General features: G+C 56.0%; 1 protein-coding gene across 1 annotated transcript in view; it reads right to left on the reverse strand.

Moving 5' to 3' along the window:
- The window catches only part of SDK2 (sidekick cell adhesion molecule 2), a 291,898-nt gene that overhangs the window by 147,943 nt on the left and 120,389 nt on the right, over positions 1 to 23,566 (reverse strand). The window contains exon 2 of the mRNA XM_030888129.2: positions 18,346 to 18,505. Within this exon, the coding sequence (XP_030743989.2) occupies positions 18,346 to 18,505 (160 nt within the window). The remainder of the gene's footprint in view (positions 1 to 18,345; positions 18,506 to 23,566) is intronic.

Consider the following 23,566-nt stretch of genomic DNA (forward strand, 5'->3'; position numbering starts at 1 on the left):
AATCACTCTGATCCTGTTCATGCTGCGCTGGATCAGAAAGGTAATCGGATTAAAACATCCCGATGAAAGCCGACAGGGAAATCAAGCCGTCTGATCACGGTGGATCACGTGCCCCACCCTCTCCCGGCTCTCCTTGGCCTCTCTGGTATCCAGGGCAATAGGGTGGCCCCTGATGGCCTATCAGGTCCAAACCCAACCAAACACCCTGCCTTGAGTTGATGCTGACTCATAGCCACCCTACAGGACAGGGTAGGCTTGCCGCTGTGGGATTCCGAGAATGTCACTCTTTATGGGAGTAGAAAGCCCCCCTCTGACACTCCAGGAGTGGCTGGTGGTTTTGAACTGTGGACCTTGCAGGACGCAGCCCGACTCGTAGCCACTACGCCACCAGGGGAGAAAACACAAAACCCAGGCGGTAGCCATGGAGTGGGCTCTGACTCAGGGTGGTGACTCAGTGGGTCAGATGAGAGCTGTGCTCTGCACGGTTCACAACAGAGGGCCGCAGGTCAGTTTTCCAAGGTGATGATGGGAGGACTCAGGTAGCAGCTGTACTCTTGTGCCAAACAGGGACCCCGTGAGCGTGGAGGGGTAGCCTCCTCGCCAGACCTGCACAGCGCCGTGAGACTCTGAGCTGGGAGCGGGGAAGGATGGCCCAGCCACCTCTCCTCCTGACTCCACAGTCCGCAGGACCCCTGGTTCGAGAGAGCCTGGATCCTGGGAGAACAGGCTTGAAGAGTGTTCAGCTCAGCCCAGGACGGAGGCTGCAGCGGAGTGAGCAGATGGGGGCAGCAGCAGCAATGGGGCCTGGGGTGACCAGAGACCTGGGGGTGATGGGACCGGGCCGGGCACAGGCGCGGGAGCCCGAGATGAAGGAAGACCTGGAGGAGGCGGCACTATCCTAGGTAGAGAGGGTGGCTGGAGGACAAGGGTCCAAGGAAGCGCTCCAGGCATGATGGGTAAGCAGCAGGGCCCTTGAACGTGGCTGAGATGAGGCCCAGGTCCAGCGGGTCACCAAGGCAGGCCTGTCCAGCAGGGGGCTGATGGACCACCAGCCATTGGCTACAGGAGAGCCTAAGACCGTGAAAGCTTATGGCACCCTAGCTGTTCAGTGTGTGGAACGGGTGGGGTGGGCGCTGGCTGAGACTTGGCTAGAAGTGCAGAGACCCGGGCCGGCCTCCACGTGCCAACCTCGCCTTCCCAGAGGTTCTCAGGGCACCTCCCGAGCCCAGCAGGAATGAGGAATGAGGGTTGACAACAAGGAGAAGGAGGAAGGGGCTTTGGTCAGAGAGTGGGAGGCCTGCACGTCAGGCTTCAGACACGGATGGTGCTGGGCAAGGGGGTGACCTCATCTGTCCTCATATCCCCATGTGTGAGAGGAGCCACGGGCCTTTACGAACCCCAGCCGTGGCCTCACGTGGACCTTCAGGCCACTCCGGGCTTCACCACTCAGCACTCACGGGCCATCAGGTGTTGGGCCGACTTGGCAGGAAGTAAACACCTCCTTGCAAGGGAACAGAGCCCTGGGCTGATGGGGCGCGGGTGGGTTTGGTTGTGGGTGGAGGTGCAGGTGTGGCACAGGTGTGGGCAGGTACAGATGTGGGTGGGCATGCGGGCTTTGAAGACCCGGATTTGTTCCAGCGTGGTCAACATATCAGGAGACAATTTGAGCACAGGGTGAATTCTGCCTTTGCTTAAGAATGCCTCTGTCCACAAATACAGTGTGAGGGCGGCGAGACCTGGCCTCGTGTACTTGATAGCGAGCATCCGGCGAGGGGAGTCGCTGGAGGAGGCCCTCCGGCGAGGCAAAGTAGAGGGGGTCTCAGAAAAGAGGAAGACCCTCAGTGAGATGGGCTGATGCGGTGGCGGCAACCACGGGCTCGTGGTGAGGACGGGGCAGGACTGGGCTGTGTTTCCTTCTGTTGTGTGATTGTCCCCATGGTGCTGCTAGGAATCTTAGGAACTGTCGGCCCCAGGACAGGCAGAAAACGGTACCAGCCGAGCCCAGTCCTGTAGGAATGCTCAGAGCACGCTCCCCAAAACTCACTGCCCGTGAGCCCATGCAGACTCACAGTGACCCCACGGGAGAGCATCAAACTGCTCCTGTGGGGTTTCAGACGGGAGCTCTTTGCAGGCGGAGAAAGCCCCCCCTCTCTCCTGAGGAGCGGCCATCCTGTCCTGCCTGGTGCTCTCTACTGGTGTCCGTGTCTACGTCTAGACTCTAGAGTGGAGACCCGTAGCTCCCACCACCCTCCCCGCCAATGAAAAGCTTCTGTCCTGTAGCCCATCACTCAGGAGAAGGGTAGGCACCTGCTTTGGCAGCCCCCCTGGACCTTCTGGAGCCCCGGGGGGTGGCATCACCCACTTTGGGGTCATGGGTCTAGATGAAGATGTGACCGCCGCTTCCACACACCATGCTTCCATTTGTGGCTCGTGTCTTTCTTCCAGTTACCCACCAGGACCACGGGTGGGAGGGGGGGCTTCCCGGAGGCAGCAGGGAAGGAGTTAAGCTCAGCGGCCCTCAGCATCTCTGAAACCCAGCCAGAGGAGGGTTTGGTCATCTTCTGCAGGCAGGGTTTGGCCACATCCTTTGAGTTACTAAAAGGCACGGGGATTATGTCCTGCTCTGTGGAAGGGGGTGGGGTCAGGTAGATGGACATCAGCAGCACTGGCTGGAGGTGCCAGGTGGGTACTTACTGAGCTGGGGTGGCATGAACCCTGCTAGCTCTGCCAGCCCTGCCCAGCCTGAGCTGCCTGCCACTGCTGGAGTCTCGACTTCCTCAGGCCTGATAAGGCTGAGGGCTCCCTGCCATTGCTCTCGGAGAGGCCACCCGGTATGGGCAGGAGTCCCTTTGCTGTTTCAACAGATCCAGTTGGGAGGCCATGCTGATGGTATCTACCAGGACAGGGATGCCCCAGGCAGGGGCCTACTTCTGCACCCACCCGGCCGGCTGCTAAGGTCGGCATACTAACTGCCTACTAACTGCCAGTTCTAGACTGTGGACTTTGGGGATCCCATGTGTCATTGTTCCCAACTCAAGAAACATGAAGTTGATGCATGCAGACCGTGTGGCTCTACAACCCTGTAAACATCCCTCCACACTGCATTCCTCACGGCCAGCGGGTCAGTGCCGGCTCATGGTGACCCCGCAGGGCAGGGTAGACCTGCCCCTGTGAGTGTCTGAGACTGCAACTTTCTGGGAGTAGACAGCCCCTTCTTTCTCCCGAGGAGTGGCTGGTGGTTTTGAACTGCCAACCTTGCAGTTAGGAGCCCAACTGGGAACCACCCAGGGCTCCTCAAATTACATTTGCATACATGTATTTCATATGTATATATATGTGTGTGTGTGTGTACATATAGATATATGTGCATACACATCTACGTGTACGTTGCTGTGTGCCACCGAGTTGACTCTGACTCACGGAGACCCTCTGGGGCAGAGCCGGACTCCGCTGTAGGGTCTGCGAGGTACCATCTTCACGGGAGCGGGTGAACACTGGTGGATCAGAACCTCTGACTTCCGCTTAGGAACAACTCACCATCTGATTTCACATTGACAGACTGTGTCACGAGGGCTCCTCTCTCTATATACGTTGAGGGAGCGTTGCAAGGTGTGTGGAAAAATTCCAGTAGCTTTCAATTCCATTTTTCTGTGAACCTTTGAGTCCCTCTCCTAAGTGTACACACACACACACAAACACACACCCCAGGTGCCATCAAGTATTTTCTAGCTCATGGGGACCTCAGGTGTGTCGGGCAGAACTGTGCTTTATAGGTATTTTTCAGAAGTAGATCACCAGGCCTTTCTCCGAAGGCACTTCTGGGTAGACCAGAACTGCCAACCCTTAGGCAAGTAGCTATATACATTGCACCACTCAGGGATGCCTCATACATAGATAGTTCGATGGATGGATGGATGGATGGATGGATACATGGATATATGGATGCCTGGATGGAGGCATAGATAGAGGAATGGATCAGTGAGTAGATGTATGTATGTATGGATGGATGGTTGCATGCATAGATGGATGGATGGATGGATAGATGGATAGATGATGGATGGATGGATAAATGGATAAATGGGTGTTTAGATTGTTGCATGGATGGCTGGGTGGATGGATAGATGATATATATATGTATGCATATATAGATAGATGGGCGGGTGGATGGACAGACAGATGGATGGATGGATAGACGGCTGGCTAGCTAGACAGATTACCCTTAACTTGCCCCTCCCTCATTTTCAACATGGATATGAAAAGTAAAGCCAAGAAAAACATCTGCCACACAGATTTTGTTTTGTCTTTAAAAGGACATTTTTAGCACCAAGAGTAAGTCAAGTTAGCTTCATGAAAGCTTGACATGCTGCCCTTGTTTCTATCCTGTCTCAGCAGACCTGGTAAACTCCATCTGGGCCGCCCGCCTCCACAACTCACCGCCAATCTTAGAGAGTCCCACGTAACCTCTCCCATCTGCCGGGTGCCCTCTGCTCTCCCAGGCTGACGCCCAGCTCTCCTGGTGATCGGTCTCATCCTCTCTGAGAGACTACAAGCTCCTGAACACAGAGCCGGACCTGTTTCTTCCTGAGTCCCCCCAAGGTGCCTGACACTGTGTCTCGCACCCAGCGGGGGGCGGGGGGGGGTGTTAATCACCCTGTAGTGGACTGGCTGCTTGTCTACAGGGCTTTGAAATGGCCAGTGCTGGCCGATCACCATTCAAAGGGGTGCGGCCAGCTGTCATCCTTCATGGGACAACTGTCTGCTTCCTACTTGGGCCCAAACCCCACGTGCACGGGCGTGGGCTGCTCAAACGCTGGGCTCCCAGAGCCACAATGGAGCCCTTCTGAAACGGCCAGAAGCCCAAAGGCCCCACGGAAGCACAGGGCAGAGGGTCCCAGTCCTGTCCCCATGCCAGGGGCAGGCGCTAAGTGAAGAAGGAAAGGCTTTGGCTGTCCATGTATTTTGCTTGCTGGCTGACCCAGGGCAAGATCATTGCTCAATCTCTCTGTGCCCCCTCTCTCTCATCTGTGAAACAGAGACGATGGCAAGAATAACCACTTCTATGGGCCAGGCACAGTTCTAAGGACTTCACGGAGCATAGCTCACTCGCTGTGTTTGTTGTGTGCTGGGGAGGCCACAGAGGCAAACTGTCCTGCAGGGGCTTCTTGGCTGTGGTCTCTTATTTTTTTAAACTTGATCCACTCTTGCTGTTAAAAATGTCCTTTTAAAGATAAAACAAAGCCTGTGTGGCAGATGTTTTTCTTGGATTTACTTTTCATACCCCTGTTGAACATGAAGGAGGGGCAAGTTAAGGGCGGCCTGTCTACCCAGTTTTATCAGGACTTCACCACGTGTGCCACCATTCAATAATGCAGCCGTATCAAGAAGGGTTGGACCATGATCCCCAGTCAAGCCCAGAATAGTTTCCTCTTCCTTACACTCATTGTTATTTATATAATTATAATTTTTTTCCCTAATTGTGGCAAAAACATACACAACACACCATTCTCTTGGCTGTCATCTTTACGGGAGCAACTGCCTGCTCTTTCTCCCACTGAACCCTGGCTGGGTTCGAACTTCTGACATTTCAATTTGCAGCCGATTCTTAACCATTGTGGCACCGGGGTTCCTCATTCACTACTGGATGAATGACTTTTTTTAGATCCCAATGTGGTGTAGAGGTTAGGGCCCGTCTGAGAGCCCCCAGATGGATCTGGCTCTATTTCCAAACCCCTCACATGGGCCCTGGGGGCGGAGGAGTTACCAGTCAGGTTGCAACTACAGGTCATCAGTTCAAAACCCCACACCACTCCTCTGGAGAAAGACGAGGCTTTCTACTCCCCCAAAGAGATAGAGTCTTGTTCTTAATGTAAACGATGCACTTTAGTCAAGAGCTCTGGCAGCACCTTGGGATGGCCATTGGCAGCTGGCTGTGAGGTTGGATGTTCAAACCCAACAGTCACTCAGGAGAGAGGGGCTGTCTACTTTTGTAGTGATGTGAAGTTTAGGAAACCTTATACAGTCACTATGAATTAATTGGAGTCTGCTTGCTGGTGGTGAGTTTTGGCTTTTTGATACTCTTAAAAAATGGACATTAATGAGTAATAATGTATCGACGTACTCTTAGCCACCCCATAGAATAGCATAGACCTGTCCCTGTGGCTTTGCGAGACTGCAGCTCTGTACGAGAGGAGAAAGCCGTGAGCTAGAACCCACTGGACGGCAGTGAACTTGTCTGTTTTTGTTTATCGATGTTTTGGTTCATCAGTGATAACAAATGGACCAGGCAGGATGGTCACACAAGCTGGAGACTGTGGAGTGAGAGTTATCTTTACTTCCTGCACCATTTTTCTGTAAAGATAAAATTACTTTAAGAAATAAAGTATGAAAATAGTTTGTGGAAGTTATATAATCTACTGTCCATTTGAGGGAAGGGGTGGACTCTAGCCTGTCAATCAGGTCATTGCCAATGAGGCCTCTGTGTGGACAGGGCCTTCTCTTGAGGATTCTGGGAACTCCCGTATTTCTCCCTGGAGGCGGGACACACACACACACTCCCTTTGAGACAATCCTGTTGACAAGCCACATGGAGCTATGCTGATGCAGCCAGAGCCCTGGAGCTGGAAGGGCCATGTGGAGACCCACGCCAGCACTGAGATGCTTCCACCACCACTGGATCCACAAGACTATCCACCCACTGACCTGTGATCTTCCTGCATTGGGCATCATTGCATATGCTGCATGAGTCTAAAGAGGAATTTATGGACTAGTATCAGACCTATGGACCAATATTGGACTTATGGACTTGATCTGGACTGGGCCAAGATGTTTCTTAACGTACAATTGCTCTTTGATATACAGTTCTCTCTTACATACATATGAGTCTCCCTGGATTTGTTTCTCTAGTCTACCCAGACAAATACATAGTTAAAAGCCCCCACCCCAAAAAAAAAAGAGTTACAGTCTTGGAAACCCGCAGTAGCAGTTCTAGTTCAACTCTTTTTACTCTGTCCAGTGGGGTTGCTATGAATTGGAACCCGCTGGATGGCAGTGAGCTTAGTTTAACAGGGGCGGGGCCTCCCTTTCCCCAGTGGGATGGAACCTCCCTTAACCCTGGCCTCACGGCTTGGTCTTGTGCACATTGCCCTCTTGAGCCCTGCCCCTCAGCCACCATGCCACAAAGATCCCTGGTCGAGGAACCAGGTGGAGAGAGAACCAGTGGAGCCTAGCTCGGCTGACCATCAGCTGCTTACAACTTCCTGAGAACCCAGGGGAGACCGGCAGAACTGCTCCCCAGCCCATAGACAGTGAGAAATAGTTGACCATGATCGTGTGAGCCACTGAGTTCTGAAGTGGCTTAGCTAAGCATTGGGCTGCTAGCCAATAGGTTGGCAGTTCAAACCCAGCGGTCACTCTGAAGGAGAGAGGGAGGGCAGCCAGTCTGCTTCTGTAAAGATTTGCAGTTTCAGAAAGCCCTCTGGAACAGTGTTACTCTGTCCTATTGGGCCACTGGGAATCGACTGAACGTAGTGGTTACGCACGGGGCCGCTGTGGCAGTTACATCATCTCCTGTCAACTTGAGCAAAGGGGTGCACTCTAGCTCGGCAATCAGGCCATAGCCAATGGTGCCTCTGTGTGGGCGTGGCCTTCTCCTGAGGATTTCAGGAATTCCTGTCTTCCTCCCTGGAGGTGGGATACACACATTCTCTCTGCTTTGCCTCCCTGTAACAAGCCACATGGAGCTATGCTGATGGCAGCCAGGGGCCTGGAGCTGGAGGAGCCACGTGGAGACCCACACCAGTGCTGAGATGCTTCTATCACCACTGGATCCACAAGACCTCCCATCGAATGGCCCGTGATCTTGCTGCATTTGGCATCATTGCATGTGTTGCATGAGTCTGAAGAGGAATTTATAGACTGGTATCGGACCTATGGGCTAATATCAGACTTATGGACTAGATCTGGACTGGGCTGGGATGTTAGCTTAATATACCATTCATCCATAATAAAAGCCTACTCCAGGCCTGAGAGGGTCAGGGTGGGTACTGTCTAAGGGCAAGCCCCTAAATGGTCTATGCTCTCTAGGGGAACAGGTGGACGGATGTCCACCCAGAGGCTTTAGCCTTTGGGCCTCCAGGGACCACCCCTCCCTTCTTTTCAGGGTCACTATCTCCCATTCGAGAGTGGTCTTCCCCTCCCCCAAGAGCCCATGAGCTCCACCAGCGCCCCACCTGCACTCATCCTCACACTGACCCGTGAGGCCTCTGCCAGGCCACTGACCACCAGAGACACCCTCTCCACACTCCCAGAAGCCTCCACTGCCTGGGGGACCAGAGAAGCCTCAGAAGCTGTGGGTCCCCAAACAGAGGGGACCTGCCCCACAGGGGCTCCAAGGCTGTCACCTCCACAGAAGCCAGGGATTTTCACTGGCATTTAGAGAGCAGAGATGTGGGCCCCACGAGAGATTGCTTTAAAAGGGGGAAGACCCTGGGAGGGGCCCCCGATGCCAGGGAGAGGGGAGGGAGGGAAGTTCTCAGGGCAAGTTGAGGGTCCCCAGCCCGCCGTGTGGCAGCACAGACTAAACGTGTCATTTCTACACAGTGAAGCAGTCCAGGTTCGGCACCTGAGTGTCTCCAATGGTGTCTACCTCTCCTGTCCGGTAGGACGGCCACCTCACGCCATGCCCACCTGTATGCGGGCTGCAGCACCAAGCTCATGTGACACCCTCCTGCATTCCATGCCCACATGCATGCGGCCACTCCCGACCTTCAGACCAGACTCACACACACCAATTCCCCATGATGAACCAACAAACCAGTGCCAATTTGCAGGTTCAAAATTTCCTTGTGGTGGAAATAAACAGTGTCAGCTCATCACAGGAGAGCTGCAGCAGCCAACGCTTCATTTCCGTGTTTCTTTGCAGCAAGGGTTCCCAAGGGCTTTGGGGATTGGCCGGGACAGTGTGTCCACCCTGGAGGCCACCAGAGGTGGGTCCAGGACATCATGGGAGGGCAGGGGGTCTCCAGGACCTGGCTTCTCCTGCGGGGTGTCCTTGGGCTTTGCCTTCCCTCTCTAGGCTTCTGTGAAACGGAAAGCTATAACACTTCCTGCTCGGCAGACTCCCCCAGGCCTCCCTGTAAGGACAATCTCAGGTGATGCACGCCCCACCCCAAGGACTCTCAGGGCTCCCCGAAAACCCACGGGAGGGGAAACTCAGGTCAGAGAGAGGTGGGGCCAAATCCACACTTCAGGCCTGCAGCACCCACAGGGCCTCTCCTGCCTGCCAGCCTCACCTCTGCTGGGTCAGGAGCCCCCAGCGAGTGATCCCGGGGATCGGAGGAGGAGGGGTCTGGGGTCTGGTTCTAATATGAGCACCCGGGGTCTCCTGGTGTAAAAGGGCCCGAGGCCGGCTGAGGCCTTCTCTGTAGCCCTCTCAAGGCTCTGGGTGGGCTCCCACCCCCTATCCTTTGCTCAGGTCCAACGAGGTGACGGCCGCCATCCATGCCCGCTTCCTCCGAGCTGGGGCTGACTCCCCCCACCACCACCCCACGGGCACAGGGCCTGTTAGCAGCAGTGAGAGGGAAGCAGTTGCCATGGAGACGGAGCCTGTGTTTAGAGACCTTGCTGCTTTCCCTCTTTCCCCTTACATTTTGAACTTATTAGTCTTAATTGACATAATTATTGCAACATCGACCCGAGGCACAGGGAGCCAGCTGCGCTTCTGGGCGCCCGTGGCCCCGTTTCTCTTTGCATGCCCTGCCTGTCACCCCGCTCTACCCGGCAGCACCTTCCAGGGCGACTCATCTTCCCCCCAGCGATTGAGGCCACCCTGGTCTTCTATCTGTCCACATAGAGATCGGAGGCCGCCGTGGCCCCTCGTGTCTAGGGACCTGTGACTGCCACGGCCATCGCGCTCATTCACCCCCATGTCTGAGAAGAATGTATCCTAGAGACAGGGTTTCTATGGGTAAGAAGGGGCTGGGGGTCTCAGAGCTTCTGTGGGGTCAGGTGAGTCATAGACTAAATGCCTCAAGGAAGCAGGGGAGCCGGGCCCACCCCCTCCATCCACCAGCTATGACCCTCTGAGTGGCACCTGCCCTGTTCATCCCGTCAGGCAAAGCCAGGCTATGAGCCTGCAGGCAGCATCTTCCAGGGTTGCTGCAGGAAGCAGAAGAGGGAGGAGGAGGGAGCCCCACAAGGGGTCGGCGTGGGTCCTCCAAGGCCAGGCTGGTCCTGTCCACACCAGCAGGCCCTCTCAGGACAATTGGGCTCCCGCTGGGACAGGGTACCCTGCTCCACCCAGCCAGGATGATGCCCTCCGCAAGTTAGGCCTGGGATCCCAGCCAGGGGCCACCTGGCCATGTTTGGGGACATTTCTGGCTGTCACACCAGTGGGGGAGCCACAACACACAGGATGGCCCCTGACAATATTCGGGGCCCTGAGGTCAATAGGGTGGACGGCAAGAAGCCCTGCTCTAATAAATGGTGGCCTTGTTGTAGCAGTAGTTCCGGTGGCGTAGTGGTTACGTGCTGGAATGCCAGCCACCAGGTCCGCAGTTCAAAGCCGCCGTGGGAGAAAGACAGGATTTCTGCTCCCACAAACAGCGGGTCACTCTGAGTCAGCATCGACTGGACAGCAGTGAGTGTGGCTTTTTGTGCGAGTTTTCTTGCGGAAATACAGGGCACGGGATTCAAAACCTATGATGCGAGGCACCCCCAGGCTCTGCATCCACTGCCACTGATGTCGGCCTGTCCCTGCATGTGGGCCACCAGCTCCGGGTGCAGGCCAGCCTCCCAGCCCTCCCTGGCTCCCCAGGAGTGGGCGAGGCAGGTCAGGAGAAGAACAACAGGGCTGGCTGGGGTCTCTTCCTCCAGGTCCCCCTTGGCCAGTCCTCCCTGAAGATGATGGCATTTCCAAACTCGTTAACTTTTAATTACTACCTTCCCCCTGCCTGAGTACCCTGGCTCCATGCCACGCACATCTCTATTAAAATGCAATTGATGCCCATCATAACTAATTCCTGCACTTCGGCTTCTCAGCCGCAGCCTTCAATTTCCAGACGAGATGTCCAAACTCCAGGCCGTCTGGGAGTCGGTCTCCAAAGTTGCTGGCGGTGGACGGAAGCTGACTGGGTGAGGAGGGGAGCTGGCCCGGTTCCTGGGTTTACACGTGGGCCGCTCCACCCACCACCTTCTAGGTGCAGAGCCATGACGCACCCACACCCAGACGGGACTTTCACAGCTACTCTGCCCTGAGTGCCCTTGGGGTGGTGGAGCAGATTGTCCCCTCCGACAGAGAGAAGGAGCCGTAAGCTTTCTAGGCTGTAGGTCTGCAGAGCTCCTGCTGGCATAGGGGTTACACGTTGGGCTGCTAACTATAAGGTCAGCAGTTCAAAACTGCTAACCGCTCCTTGGGAGAAGGAAGGGGCTTTCTCTCCGAAACTCACAGGTGTGGTTCTAACCTGTCTTGTACAGGTGGCTATGAGTCGGCATCGACTCATGGCAGTGAGTTTGGTCCTATGGAGTTTAAATATTCCCAGGAGGAGATCGCCAGGTCTTTCTGCCGCGGAACTACCTGCTGGCTGGGTTCCCACAGACCCCCTTTCAGTTAGCATCCCCGGGCACCAGGCAACAGCATGCAAAGTAGCCGTGAGTGTCAGTTCCATGTAACAGGGAACGCAGCGGAAGCCGGGCTGATCAGATGTGTTTGTAGTCCTAACTAGCTACAGGCATGCTTTTATGGCAGCACTACAATATTATTCCAATAATAACATGGCAAACAAACAAAAACCGAAAACACCATGGAGCTATTTTGTTGTGTCGGCCCCACCAACAGTGTCCCCGGCATGGTCTGCAACACCCCCTGCCCCCAGTGACATCACCAGTCAACTGGAAGGTAATTGGCTGGTGAGATTTTGGTCAGCCATCCATGCAGATTTATGTCAGCCATACATACATGCCCACTGGTGAGGGGGGTCAGTGTGGCTGAGAGAGGGGCAGGGCCAACTTGGGCATCAAGGACCTGGGTGGGGCCTGACCTTGCAGGCTGTGTGACCTTGAGGAAGGCAAAGGACCTCTCTGAGCTCCAATTCCTTGCTACAGAACAAAGGTGGTAATGGCTTCATCCTGGCAGCAACAGAGCCCGGGGTGATGCCTGCTGGGATGGGCTTCAGGCTCTGGCACCCCCACCCCCAGCATGAGTCCCACAGCTCTCTGAGAAGGTGTTTGTCTCTGCCTCCCCCTCTTTAACAGCCTGCTCCCTCCTGTAAGGGCAGGCTGGAGAGGAGGGCCTGAGGAGGGGTGAGAGTCTAAGCAGCCAGCAGGGATCCCCTTTATCCTTTCAAAGGCTTCAGTGTCCCTCATGTGTCCTTGCCTCTGTGTCCCCCCAGAAGGCCGCAGGGCCCTCTGTGCTGGGCTTTCTTCTCCACTGACTGAGCCAGGCAGTGTCCTGGACGCTGCAGCTCCCTCAGCAGGGGCCCAGCCCAGTCTCCAGATGCCCGCCCCCTCCAGCCTCCCGTCCACACAAAGCTCTTTTCTACGGCCCAGGTTGGCACCCCTTCATGCTGGCCCCTTGCCCCTGGGTGCAGAAGTGACATGTGGCGAGTGAAGGGGTGGCGACAGAGCATTCCCCTTCCTTATCCTCAAAAGGATCAGGACGAATCTGAGCTTGCTGAGGTCACTCAGTGCTCTTGGCTTGGATCTGCCCCTTGGGCATCATCGGCCTGCCCGGGAACTTCTCTGGAAGTTCTCATGTGCAGAAGGTGGGGGGGCACAGGGCTCACTGCCCCCTGCTTGTTGTGAAATGATATAAAGAACCCAGCCCCCATGGTCACTAGTCCTCCTCTATGTGTGTGAGTGTGAGTGTGTGTGTGTGTGAGAGAGAGTGCGTGAGTGTGTGTCAGTGTCGGGGTGTGTGTGAGTGTGTATGAGAGACCATTAGTATGTGAGTGATTGTGTATCAATGTAGGTGTGTTTGAATGTATATGTGTGTGTGTGCGTATGTGAGTGAGTGTGTGTCCATGTAGGGGTGTGTGTGAGTGTCTGTGAGTGTGTGTGAGCTTGAGTGTGTGTGTGTGTATGCTCGGCATGTGCCTGGACGCTCTCTCCCGCTGGATGGAAGGGTGCTGACAGACAGCTGCAGGAGAAAGAGACATTTCCAGGACCATGACAAAAGAATCCCGGGGATGACTTTGCCTGGATGGGTCACGAGGACACGTGGTCACCACTCCCGCAATCACCTCCTGATAGTCATTTCCCCAGCTGCCGGGCCATCCCCAGCCACACAGCAGCCTCTGCAGACATCTCGGAGCTAGGTGCTTCCAGGAAGAGGGAGCCGACTCCTGGCCGGCCTCTTTCACTCAGTAACAGAAGCAGTGAGTGGGGGGAGAGCAACTGAGCCGAGGGCCCCCACTTTGACGGACGTCTAGTCCTTGCACTCTGCCATCCACAGCGGGCTCTGCAGCCACCCACTCTGCAGCGTGCCCTGTACTCGTGGAAACGCCTCACGCATGCACACACACAAGCACTCACAGTTGTCCAATACCAGGCCCATTCTGCTGCAGACCCCCCTGAGAATCAAGACCCCGGAAGGCTGGACGACAGGAACTCAGCTTTTTCCTTTGAGAGTGGGACAGGGACGCGGGAAACAGAGTTAGAGCTAGGGCAGCATTTCCAATTGGATTTGCTCTCCACGTGCCGAGTAAACTTGTTATGTTACTGCCTGGAAACTGGATAGAACCGCCCTACTTCAAGTGCTTGGCGACGAGGGAGTTCTGAGCCGCCAGCAGTGGCCAGAGGGCCCTGGGACGGGAAAGCGGGCCCACCTCGTACTTAATATGGTGTCAGCACACATTCATTTAAGGTGAGCGGAAGTGCTCAGAATCTGCTGGGGCAGGTCGGAGGGACGTGGGGTTTAGCTTGATGGGACTGACTGGGGGTGGTGGTGGTGGAGGTGGGGGTTGGGGGGGAGGATGGTAGGGGAGGGTTAAAACACACCGAATAAACAAATAAAAAAAATTTGACATGTTCCTACTGACGCCCGTCATTATAGTGGGGACAAGAAGGAGACGGCTCTGGTCAACCACAGAGTGACAAGAAGGGATGGAATTGTGCCCCATTGCCACGACCACCGCCGCCAGCTGTGGCTAGCCCTAATTCACGGATGCTGGGCCATGCCAGGGAGGGCACTGACAGCCTCAAGGGACCATTCCTCTGGCCCCTCATCGACTACAGTGGGGATCAGGAGCGAGGAGATCAGTCATCCAATTACACACTAGGCAGGGACCTTTCACTGGAGAAGGGGTACAACTGGTCCACAAGCTCGTGACAAGACATTCAACATCATCAGTCCACGGGGAAACACCAACCAGAACTACAGTGAGCTGCTACCTCACTTCCTGCCTGTCCCCCGCACCCTCCCCCCCACTGAATGGCCAACCACGGAAACAACAGCAAGCACAGGTGCGGGTGTGAAGACACTAGAACCTGCATGCACGGATGGTGAGACTGTCAAATGGTACAGCGGCCGGGTTAGGGGAAGCAATTAGATGGCTCCTCAACGAGAAAGAGAGAGGGTTGCCACGTGGACCGGCCATCGGAGGACTCCTAGGTGTGTACCCCAAGAACCAAAAGCAGGGACCGTGGCAGAGATGTGGACACCAATGTCCACTACAGCTCTTGGCACGGTAGCTAAAAGGCGGAAGCAACCTGCCTGCCAACAGCTTCCTGGGCAAGCGAGACACGGCACGGTTACAGGGGAAGGGGTGGGGGACGCTGGGACTCCGGCGATGGGAAAATCTGGTGGCCATCACATTGATCCATTGGCCAATGGATCAAACGTTAAGTAGAGGCCCCTCCCCACTAAGACACTCCTTGAATAGGAGAATCATCACAAGATGATCACCGGACAAGCCCCCACTGGGAGCATCCTTCAGACGCAGCCAGCGGGGTGCTTAACAAAGCCAGTGCTAGGACAGGACATGAAGGGTCAGTTAAGTCCTGAGACACCCCCCTTGGGTCCATCTAAGGAGCCAGGACAACAGAATGCGACCTGTAGCCCTGGATCAGAGCTCGGATTGAACAACAACAAAGGCTGTGGCTGGAAATGGTGTAACTGGGACAAGTGGTGACCTTCAAGGTCAGGCTGCGCATCAGAGAGTCGCCGAGTGTCTGGGTTCGATCCCGCAAGGGTGAGCAGCAGGCTGGGGTTTCGGAGGAGAGCACCTTGCTCTTGGAAATGACTTAGGGCTGAAGCAACCTCTTTTCTGTAAGTGTGGAGCAGGAGCAGTGTGTGTCTAGATGTGGAAGGAGGGAGGGAGAGAAGAGAGAGAGAGAGAGAGCGAGCGAGCGCACTGGAGTAAAATGTTAACAACTGGCGATTGTCATGTGTATCCAGGTGTCACTGTGAATCAGAACCAACTCCATGGCACCTGATGACACCATCCAGGTGTTCCAGGTGCAACCTTTAAGATCTGAGCCTCAACGTTGTCAAAATACAGAAAGAAGGAGATCAGACACGTGCATCGAGCCTCTGCTCTGGTCGGTCCTCTGGGGAAGTTGGGAGGCGCACTGGACATGGGTGGTTTCTATCTGCCCCACCTCCCTCTTCCTCTTCTTTTGCCAACAGCTCTGGCCCTCCTTCCTGACCACCTGGCTCTTTTGGGTGGGTTCAGTGCCCTCTGTCTTGGAGTAGAGAGTTGCCGTGCTGCCAATCGCAGTACTCCATTCAGATGCCTAAAGAGGATTGGTCAAGGATGATCTAAGTGGGCCAATCAGCATCCTTCCTTGTGACTTTTCTAAGTGAAACGTCCAGGGAAGTCCCTCCTACTCTGAAGTCATGCCACTCAGTAATCCCCAAGGGGCTGGGAGCAGGGTCACTCAGAACTGGAGAATTAAATCAGCACCCAGGAGTGACAGAGACAAGAAGGTCCAGAGCAAAGAGGGCCTGGCAGCTCTGTGGTCTAATCAGTGTCCTCGGTCAATAGGAACAGGACAGAGACAAAGGGCACAGAAGAGGGAGAAGTGTGTGTATGGGGGTGTGTGTGAGAGAGAGACATTTGCACAACCATCAGAAAAACCTATCAGAAGGAGAAGCCATTTGAATGGCCTTCCAGGAGAGAGAAGGTTCGGCAAGGGCCACTAGTCCAGGTGTATGAGGCAGGGCAGTTAAGGTCAAGGCAGAGAAGAAGGAAAACACAGGGAGCCTTCCTGGAGCCCTCGATGGTCACTTTGGTGGGCGTGGGAGCTAGCTCAGATGCGGCAGCAGGAGTCAGGGCAGAGCTGCCTGGGGCAGACCACAGGGTGTTCAAAAGGCCGTGCTACGGAGCGCCAGCTGCACCTGGGACACAGCCAGTTGCGATGGCAGGGAAACCCTAATGAAACCTAGACCCGTCCGCCATCTCCCGGCACACGAGTCTCCCCGGAATGAGAGCAAGGAGTTGAGCTACGCTAATGGCAGCCTGTGAGCGTGGCTTGGCTTCCCAGAAAGGACCTGAAAGGAGGCACCGGCACTTGGGCCTCTGCTTTGCCTGCTTGAGGTTGTAGGAGCAAAGGGGGTACAATGCTCACCGCAGCAGCCAAGGGCGAGAACTCCCGGAGCAGCTGCCTGACCTTGGTGCGTTATTTACCTCCTCCTCCACTGTAAAATGAGTCTCACCTACTCACTGGATTCAACGAGACAACCACAGACTGGGTATCATCACACCGGCCTGGAATAACATTCTTCCTCACTGTCAATGATGATTATTCTCATGGTACCACCAGTAGATGGACCCTCTACCTTGAGGCCCTCCAGGGGCAGAGGGCTGATGATTTTCAAAGATGGCAAGGACAGGCAAAGGGCCCATAGTTGGGCAGGTCTGGTTTTCTGTTCAGCTGGGGTCTACTTCCCTGTAGCACTCCCCTCCTTGGCTCCTAGCTCTCCCAGGACCACATAGGAGCAGCTCTGGACCAGAGCAAACACCGACTCTCTTTCTCATGGGTCCTGCCTCAGGCTCCCTGCTGATGGAAGTCCAGGGCAGCCTGGAAGCCCAGCACCACTTGCACCACTTATACCTGTGGTGTACCACCTGCACTCTCTCGGTTCTCCCACCCAAGCACGTGCGTTCTCCAAGAGGGGTGCAAGGGAGGCTGCCCAAACCTTGCAGGGGTGCAGGCCGTGGTCAGGGGTGGCTCTGGGCTCCCAAATGAAAATGATTTGAGGGATTGCTCCTGGCCAACCTGAGGTCCAGAGTGGCCAGCCCTGGGGTCTCCTGCTTCCTGGTTCAGGTGTCACCTCATCCACAGGGGGCAACAATGGCTGGTCCTCCTGCTCTGCCCCCCCCCCCCTTCCCCATCAGCACGTGAGCACACCTCACACCAGCCTGGGGTCAGGGCAGAAGGAACCGGGGATGGAGGTCTCCTTGGTCTCTGGTCTCCCTGCCTTGAGACAGAAGGGACGGCTCTCCTGGAGGAACAGATTCCCCAGTGGAGAAAGCCCCTCCTCTGGCTTGCAGCTCTGTCCCTGGCGACAGATTTGCATCTCCATCCCCAGGGCAAGACAATCTTGTTTCCCCAACAAAACCGATTATGTATATCAGGCTGGGATTAATCACCAGCACAGGGCCTGGAGCCAATAAACAAGGCTGAGATGGGAGGATAAGGGAGAGAAGGAAGGAGGGGGAGGGAGCCAAGAGGGTGGCTGGAGGCTGGCCAGGCACCCTCACCCTTCCAGCACTGACCTGTCCGCACTGAGACCCCGTTCTCCCTGTCCCTTCTCCTCCCTCCCAGCCTGGCAGTACCCTGAGCAGGGGACCACCTCTTATGCCTCACCTGAACGGCACCCTCCCCCCCAAACAGACATTGCCCCTTCCTGACTGAGCCCAGGTAGTTGCACACCCTCCTGCTCCCCTGGACCCCATTCTTCCACTAGAGATAGCAGGGGCCTTCTCCGGGCCACTGGCACTGGCTGACAGCAAGCCTCTGGATCCTGGGCCCTGTCTGGACAGGGCCCTTGTCCACCCCACAGCCATCCTCCGCCGGGCTCAGCAGGAGAGGATCTTCGACTCAGATGCAGAGAGACCCTGGGGACAGAACAGAACTGTCCGATCGGTGTCCAAGACTGTCCCCGTCATGGACTCTTTGTCCAGCTGCTGGGCCCACTGCTAGCCCTTTGCTTCACAGACAAGTGTTTTAGCCCCTGAGTCACCAGGGCTTCTTGGTCCCCGGTTGTTCTAAAGTGGGAGACTTTGGCCAGTCCCGATACCACATCGAACCACGCGTCCGTAGCCCAGACACCCAGGAGGAGGTAGGGGTGGCCTAATTGCACTCCAAGGCCTAAGCTGACCTGCACGGGGGCTGGGGGCAGCCTACCTGTACTCCAGGGAGAACTTGGTCAGCTCCCTGTTGTCATGTAGCCACTTGAACTCCAGCGGCCAGCTGCCTTCAGCCATGCACGTCAGCACCAGCCGGTTCCCCTCCAGGTGTACCTGTGTGCGCACAGGCTCCGTCTTGAAATATGGGGACACATCATCTGTAGGGACAGGAAAGAACCACGGGTTAGTCCTCTCTTACCTAGCTGTGCTCGCTCGTGTAACGCCTACCAGCCTCTACCAGGTACCAGCCAGGTAACAGGTAACGCACCGGAGACCGCAGGGTGGGCCCAGCCACGGTCCTGTTCTCCAGCTTCACCCTAGCCCCCTGTCAGAGTCCACCACCATGCCCAGGACCCTGCTGTCCACTCCCCAAGGGCTACTCCAGGGCCACCTGCCTCGGGCGGCCCCACCTTGCCCCTTCATCCTCTTCATCCCCCCACCCCTTCCAACATGTCCTTTGCTTCTGGAATTTTCCCTCCAGTTGTAAGATGAAGGAAAGATGCTTGCCACATCTTGGCCAGCGGGAAGACCCAGGAAGTCCTGGGAAACGTGAGGGTTCCGGTCCAGATGGCCAAGACAAGCAAATACCCCATGCATTTTGAGGCTTCCCAGTGCGGAGCAAAGTGGCATTGGCCTGTGTTGTTGAACTTCTGACCTTCCAGTGAGCAGCCGGGCTCTCTGGTGTGGAGGGTGGGGACCCATGAGGTTTACGCTGACACTAAAGGAGACTGCCAAGCAAAGCAGTGGATCCAGGGAAGAAGAGGGAAGGAGTGGGAGGGGGGCTGGGGAGGAGGGAAGGACCCCAGACCTGTGGAAGGCTGGCCAGCCAGCAGGAGGGGGGTAGAGTGGCCTCTTCTGTCCCTGGGCTGGCCCAAGGAGCGTCAGGGAGACCCAGGGAGCTGGATCCCCACATCTGTCCTCGTACTCTTGAATTTGGCCAGTACCGTGCACCCTCTGACGTTGGACAGGCTCAGCCTGCACCCAGGCCTCCCACTGGGCTCACAGAAGCTGATGGACACTTGGGGCCAGGTCGACGGTTTCTGCTTTCCAAATACCTCCCCCCTTGCACCCCTACGTCCCAGGTCTCAAGATTTCCAGAATCCTGCTACCCACCCTCACTGTGGAAGGCTTGCCAGAGGGGTGTCTGGCGCTATCCAGGAGGGGGCTGCCTGCGTGTAGGTAGGTGCACAGCCAGCGCGTGCCGCCGGCGTCGCCACCTGTGTTACACGATGGCCTGCCCGACTCCCTGTCGTACCTCACTGCTGTGACATGCACATCCTGTCTTGAGGGTGTTTGGCAAAGGCAGCTCTTTCAAGCAGGTGCCCCCCTCCCGCTCCCAGTCCTGGCCCTTTCCCATGCCGGGTGGGCCAGCAGGCACCCGTGTGCCAAGGACGTGCTTTGTTGGCAGGTGCTGAGGCCGCAGGCTCAGGCTCGGCGAGCGGGAGCGCTCACTTCTCCAGCAGCTTCCAGCGTCCTTTGAGTCTCGGTTTTAAACCCCCTCCTTTAGTTCCTGTCATCACTCGTTTGTTTTGAAACAATAACATCCCAGCCCCCTCGTGACTCCATCTCCCGACAGAGGGCTGACTCACAGCCTGTGCAGTCAGAGGCAGGCGCCAGGCAGGCAGGGGGGCGGGTGCTGGTCCTAGCACGCATGCCCACTCACACTCACCCATGCACACTCACATGCATGAACACACACATGGGTGAACAAGCACGTGCAAACTTGTGCACTCACATAAACACACGCATGCACACACGCATGAACACAGAGCATGCGCCCGCACTTGCACGTGCACACACGTACACACGTGCATACTCACCTCCACGCACGTGCTCACCACACACGAGCGCACAAGTGCACACACAAGCACACACATGTGCAGACAGGTGCACATATGTCTGCATATGTGCGTGTCTGCATAAAGACTAAACCACACACGTGTGAGAAAGCATGTGGTGACACGACACAGACATAAGTACACACATGCACATACTCTTTCTGCACCCGGACACGGCCCCTCTAGAGACCTGCATGTGGCTGCACCTGCCAGCTCCCTCCTCCAGCCCTCCCAAGGGTGCCGGGCAGAGCCGAACGCCTTCTGCGTGGATGAGCCGATTCCAGTGGCTGCCGGAGCTAATGACTTGGGGAAGGCGACAGGGTGGGAGACCCTGGCTAAGGAGGTGCTGGCACTGGGCCCAGTGCACCCTCATCTTACCTTATCCTCTCAGGCTGTGAGGAAGCGGGGTGCTCTACTCTGATAGACAACTGCTTCCCCTCCACCCCAGCCCTTGTTCCCTTGAAGAAAGGCCCCTCTGTCTGACACCAGGGTCTGGTGCAGGAGGCCCTCCTGGAGTGTTGCTGGCCTGGTCTGGGAGCCGTGGATGCCAGGGCCACAGACAGGATGTGCTGTGGGAGGCAAGGCCCTCTGGGGAAAGACAGGCCTGGGGGAAGCTGTGGGGGATGTGTGTGTGTGTGTGTGTGTGTGTGTGTGTGTGTGTGTGCGTAGAAGAACTAATTCTTGCACCACCAACGCAGGTAACACAAACTTAAGTGTGCTGGGGCCGGGGTCAGCCACGCGCTCTGCGAGGGGCACTGTTACGGTACTGATCAGCCCTGGAGATGGCAGGCTAATCTAGAGAGAAGCAGCCTCAACCCTCGGGTTGTCCCATACGCAGCCTGCCCAACCGTTCACGGCAACCCCGTGAGCCACCCTCCTGCCCGGGGTTGGGGATGACGGAGTGGAGGGGAAGCTGCGAACAGAAAGAACGGGTGTTGTAAAGTGGTCGTTTTCCTCAGCGCTCCCTCGGCTTTGAGAACGCACGCACACATGCTTCTTTTAACCCAACCGAAGATGTCTCACGTTCCCACGCAAATGAGAAAGAAAAAGAGGCCTGGGCATTCTGGGAAAGAGCAGGATCGAGGGGAGGCCAGCACCACCAGCTGCTGAGCTGTTGTGTAAAGCTGCAATAAGTAAAACAGTGTGTCTTCTTGTACGAACCGACAGACGCGTTTCTAGTAACAGACCCCAGTCTAGGTGGGAATATTGACTATCCGGTGACAGCAGAACTCGGTGGGGGAAGGATCAGTTCTTCAGCAAATGGGTTTGAACAGCTAGGGGAACATTTGAGGGCTGGGTGGGGTAGGGGATGAAGTTGAGTCTCTTCTGCCTGCTTGACCTCAAAGTATACGCTACAGCTCGACGGGGTAGCAAGAAGCAGACTTCTTAAAGCTGCAGGGAAAAGGGTCGCAGCGGGTTCAGAACACAGCATCATGGCAGAGCAAACCGACCCGCCAAGCCCCTTCTCGGCGAGACACAAACCCAGGCGGCCCCACAAGACAGAGATGTTCAGCGATACACAAATTCTGCAGGGGTCCCTCCCGGAAAAAATACCGAAAACCTCATAAAGGAAAAATGACCAAGGGCAAATATTTGCAGCTCTGATCGTGACCATAGGGGCTAATTTTCCCGATATCAAAACGGTCATCACAAACCAGTAAGGAGAAGATGAAGACGCTGACAGACGCCCAAGCAAAGGATGGGAACCATTTGCGGCAGCGATTACAGGCGGCCCTGACGCCCAGGCAGGGCGCTCTGCCTCGTGAGGCGAGAAGACAAGCAAAGACACCTAGACTCTGCAAGGCTGCGTCTTCCTCTCTTGCCCCATCAAAGGGCGGGGATCTGAAAGGCGGACGATCCTGGCAGCTGGCCGGCAGGGCAGAAATAAGTATGTTCACACCCAACCTCGTGGGATGACGGATGGCTCTGTATAGTAGCGTCAGAGAACAATTGGGCAACAGCGAGCCAATGTGAAAATGCCCACCCTCAGCGATCTCTCCATTCGTCTCTACCAGCTCACCTGTTCAGCCAGGGGCAGCGTGGCCCCAGCTGTAGGAGCTAAGGCTTGGCTCAGGAGCCCTGGTGGAGCAGTGGTTATGTGCTGTCTTGCTAACAGCATGGTCAGCAGTTCAAAACCTCCAGCTGCTCCAGGGGAGAAAGACGAGGCGTTCTACTCCCGTGAAGAGTTACAGCCACAGAAACCCATGAGCCAGGTCTTCCCTGTCTTGTAGGGTCCCTATGAGTCCGGATCGACTGGATAGTTTGGTTTGTGAGAGACCTTGGCCACAGGCTTCTTGGCCGGAGATGGGTCAGCACAGCCTTGGGAAAGGACCCTCCGGGTGGATACTGGGTGCCTAATGGGTTACTATTTGCATAGAAGATCCCCCTCTCCCCATATCAAGGATAAGAATATATGTGCTTGTTCGGGCATTGGCTTTGCAGGAAGGGACACAGAGACAGTAAAGTCTCAGGGGAGTACAGAGGACTGGAGGGAGAGCAGGCGTGGACAGGAAGGGAAGGAGAGGGGCTTCTGACTCTATGCCCTCTGGGCTTCTACACGTGCACTGCACGGATACAGAGGTGTGTGTGTGTGTGAGTGTGCACACGCAGGGGTGCTATATGCATATCAAGGTCCCTGAGCGGCACGGAAGGTTTGGGTACAGCTGCTTAATTGACAGGAAGCCACTCTGGTGACCTGCACTGACAGATTGCAGCTCAGGACGTCCCCTACTCTGTGACACTCAGGTCCCCACGCATCAGGCTCGGCTGGCCTTCAGCAGCTGTGTGTGTTTGTTTGGGTGTATATACTATTACACCCGAAACTCCCTGCCACAGAGTCACTTCCGGCTCCCAGCCACACCCTCTCGAGAGTTTCTGCGACCATGTATTTGAAGAGCAGACAGCCTCATCCTTCTCCCCAGGCGTGGCTGGAGTGCTAGAGCTTTCTTTACCTTGGAGGTGGTAGGCCAGTGCCTGATGCACAGTGCCACTGAGGTTCCTTGTGCATTTGGTTATTGTTGTTTTGCGGGGCCATCGGGTCAGCTCCGATCCACAGCGACCCCGGGCACGACAGAAGGAAACACTGCCCAGACCTGCGCCCCCCTCACCATGGTTCCTGTGCCCGAGCCGCGCATGCAGCCACTGTGTCAGTCCACCCTGTCTAGGGTCTGCCTCTTTTCACCGCCCCTCCACCCCACCAAACAGGATGTCTTTCTCCAGGGACTGGCCTCTCCTGACACGATGCCCCAAGTATGTAAGAGGAAGTCTGGCTAAGTTTGCCTCGAAGGAGCCCTCCGGCCTGACTTTTTCCAGGACAGATGGGCTTGTCCTTTGTTGAGCAGCCCATGGTACTTTCAATAGTCTTCTCCGGTGCCACAGTTC

This window comes from Echinops telfairi, unplaced genomic scaffold (assembly GCF_000313985.2).
Source record: "Echinops telfairi isolate 266 unplaced genomic scaffold, ASM31398v2 ScPeMD7_7458;HRSCAF=8496, whole genome shotgun sequence".
Taxonomy (NCBI): Eukaryota; Metazoa; Chordata; class Mammalia; order Afrosoricida; family Tenrecidae; genus Echinops; species Echinops telfairi.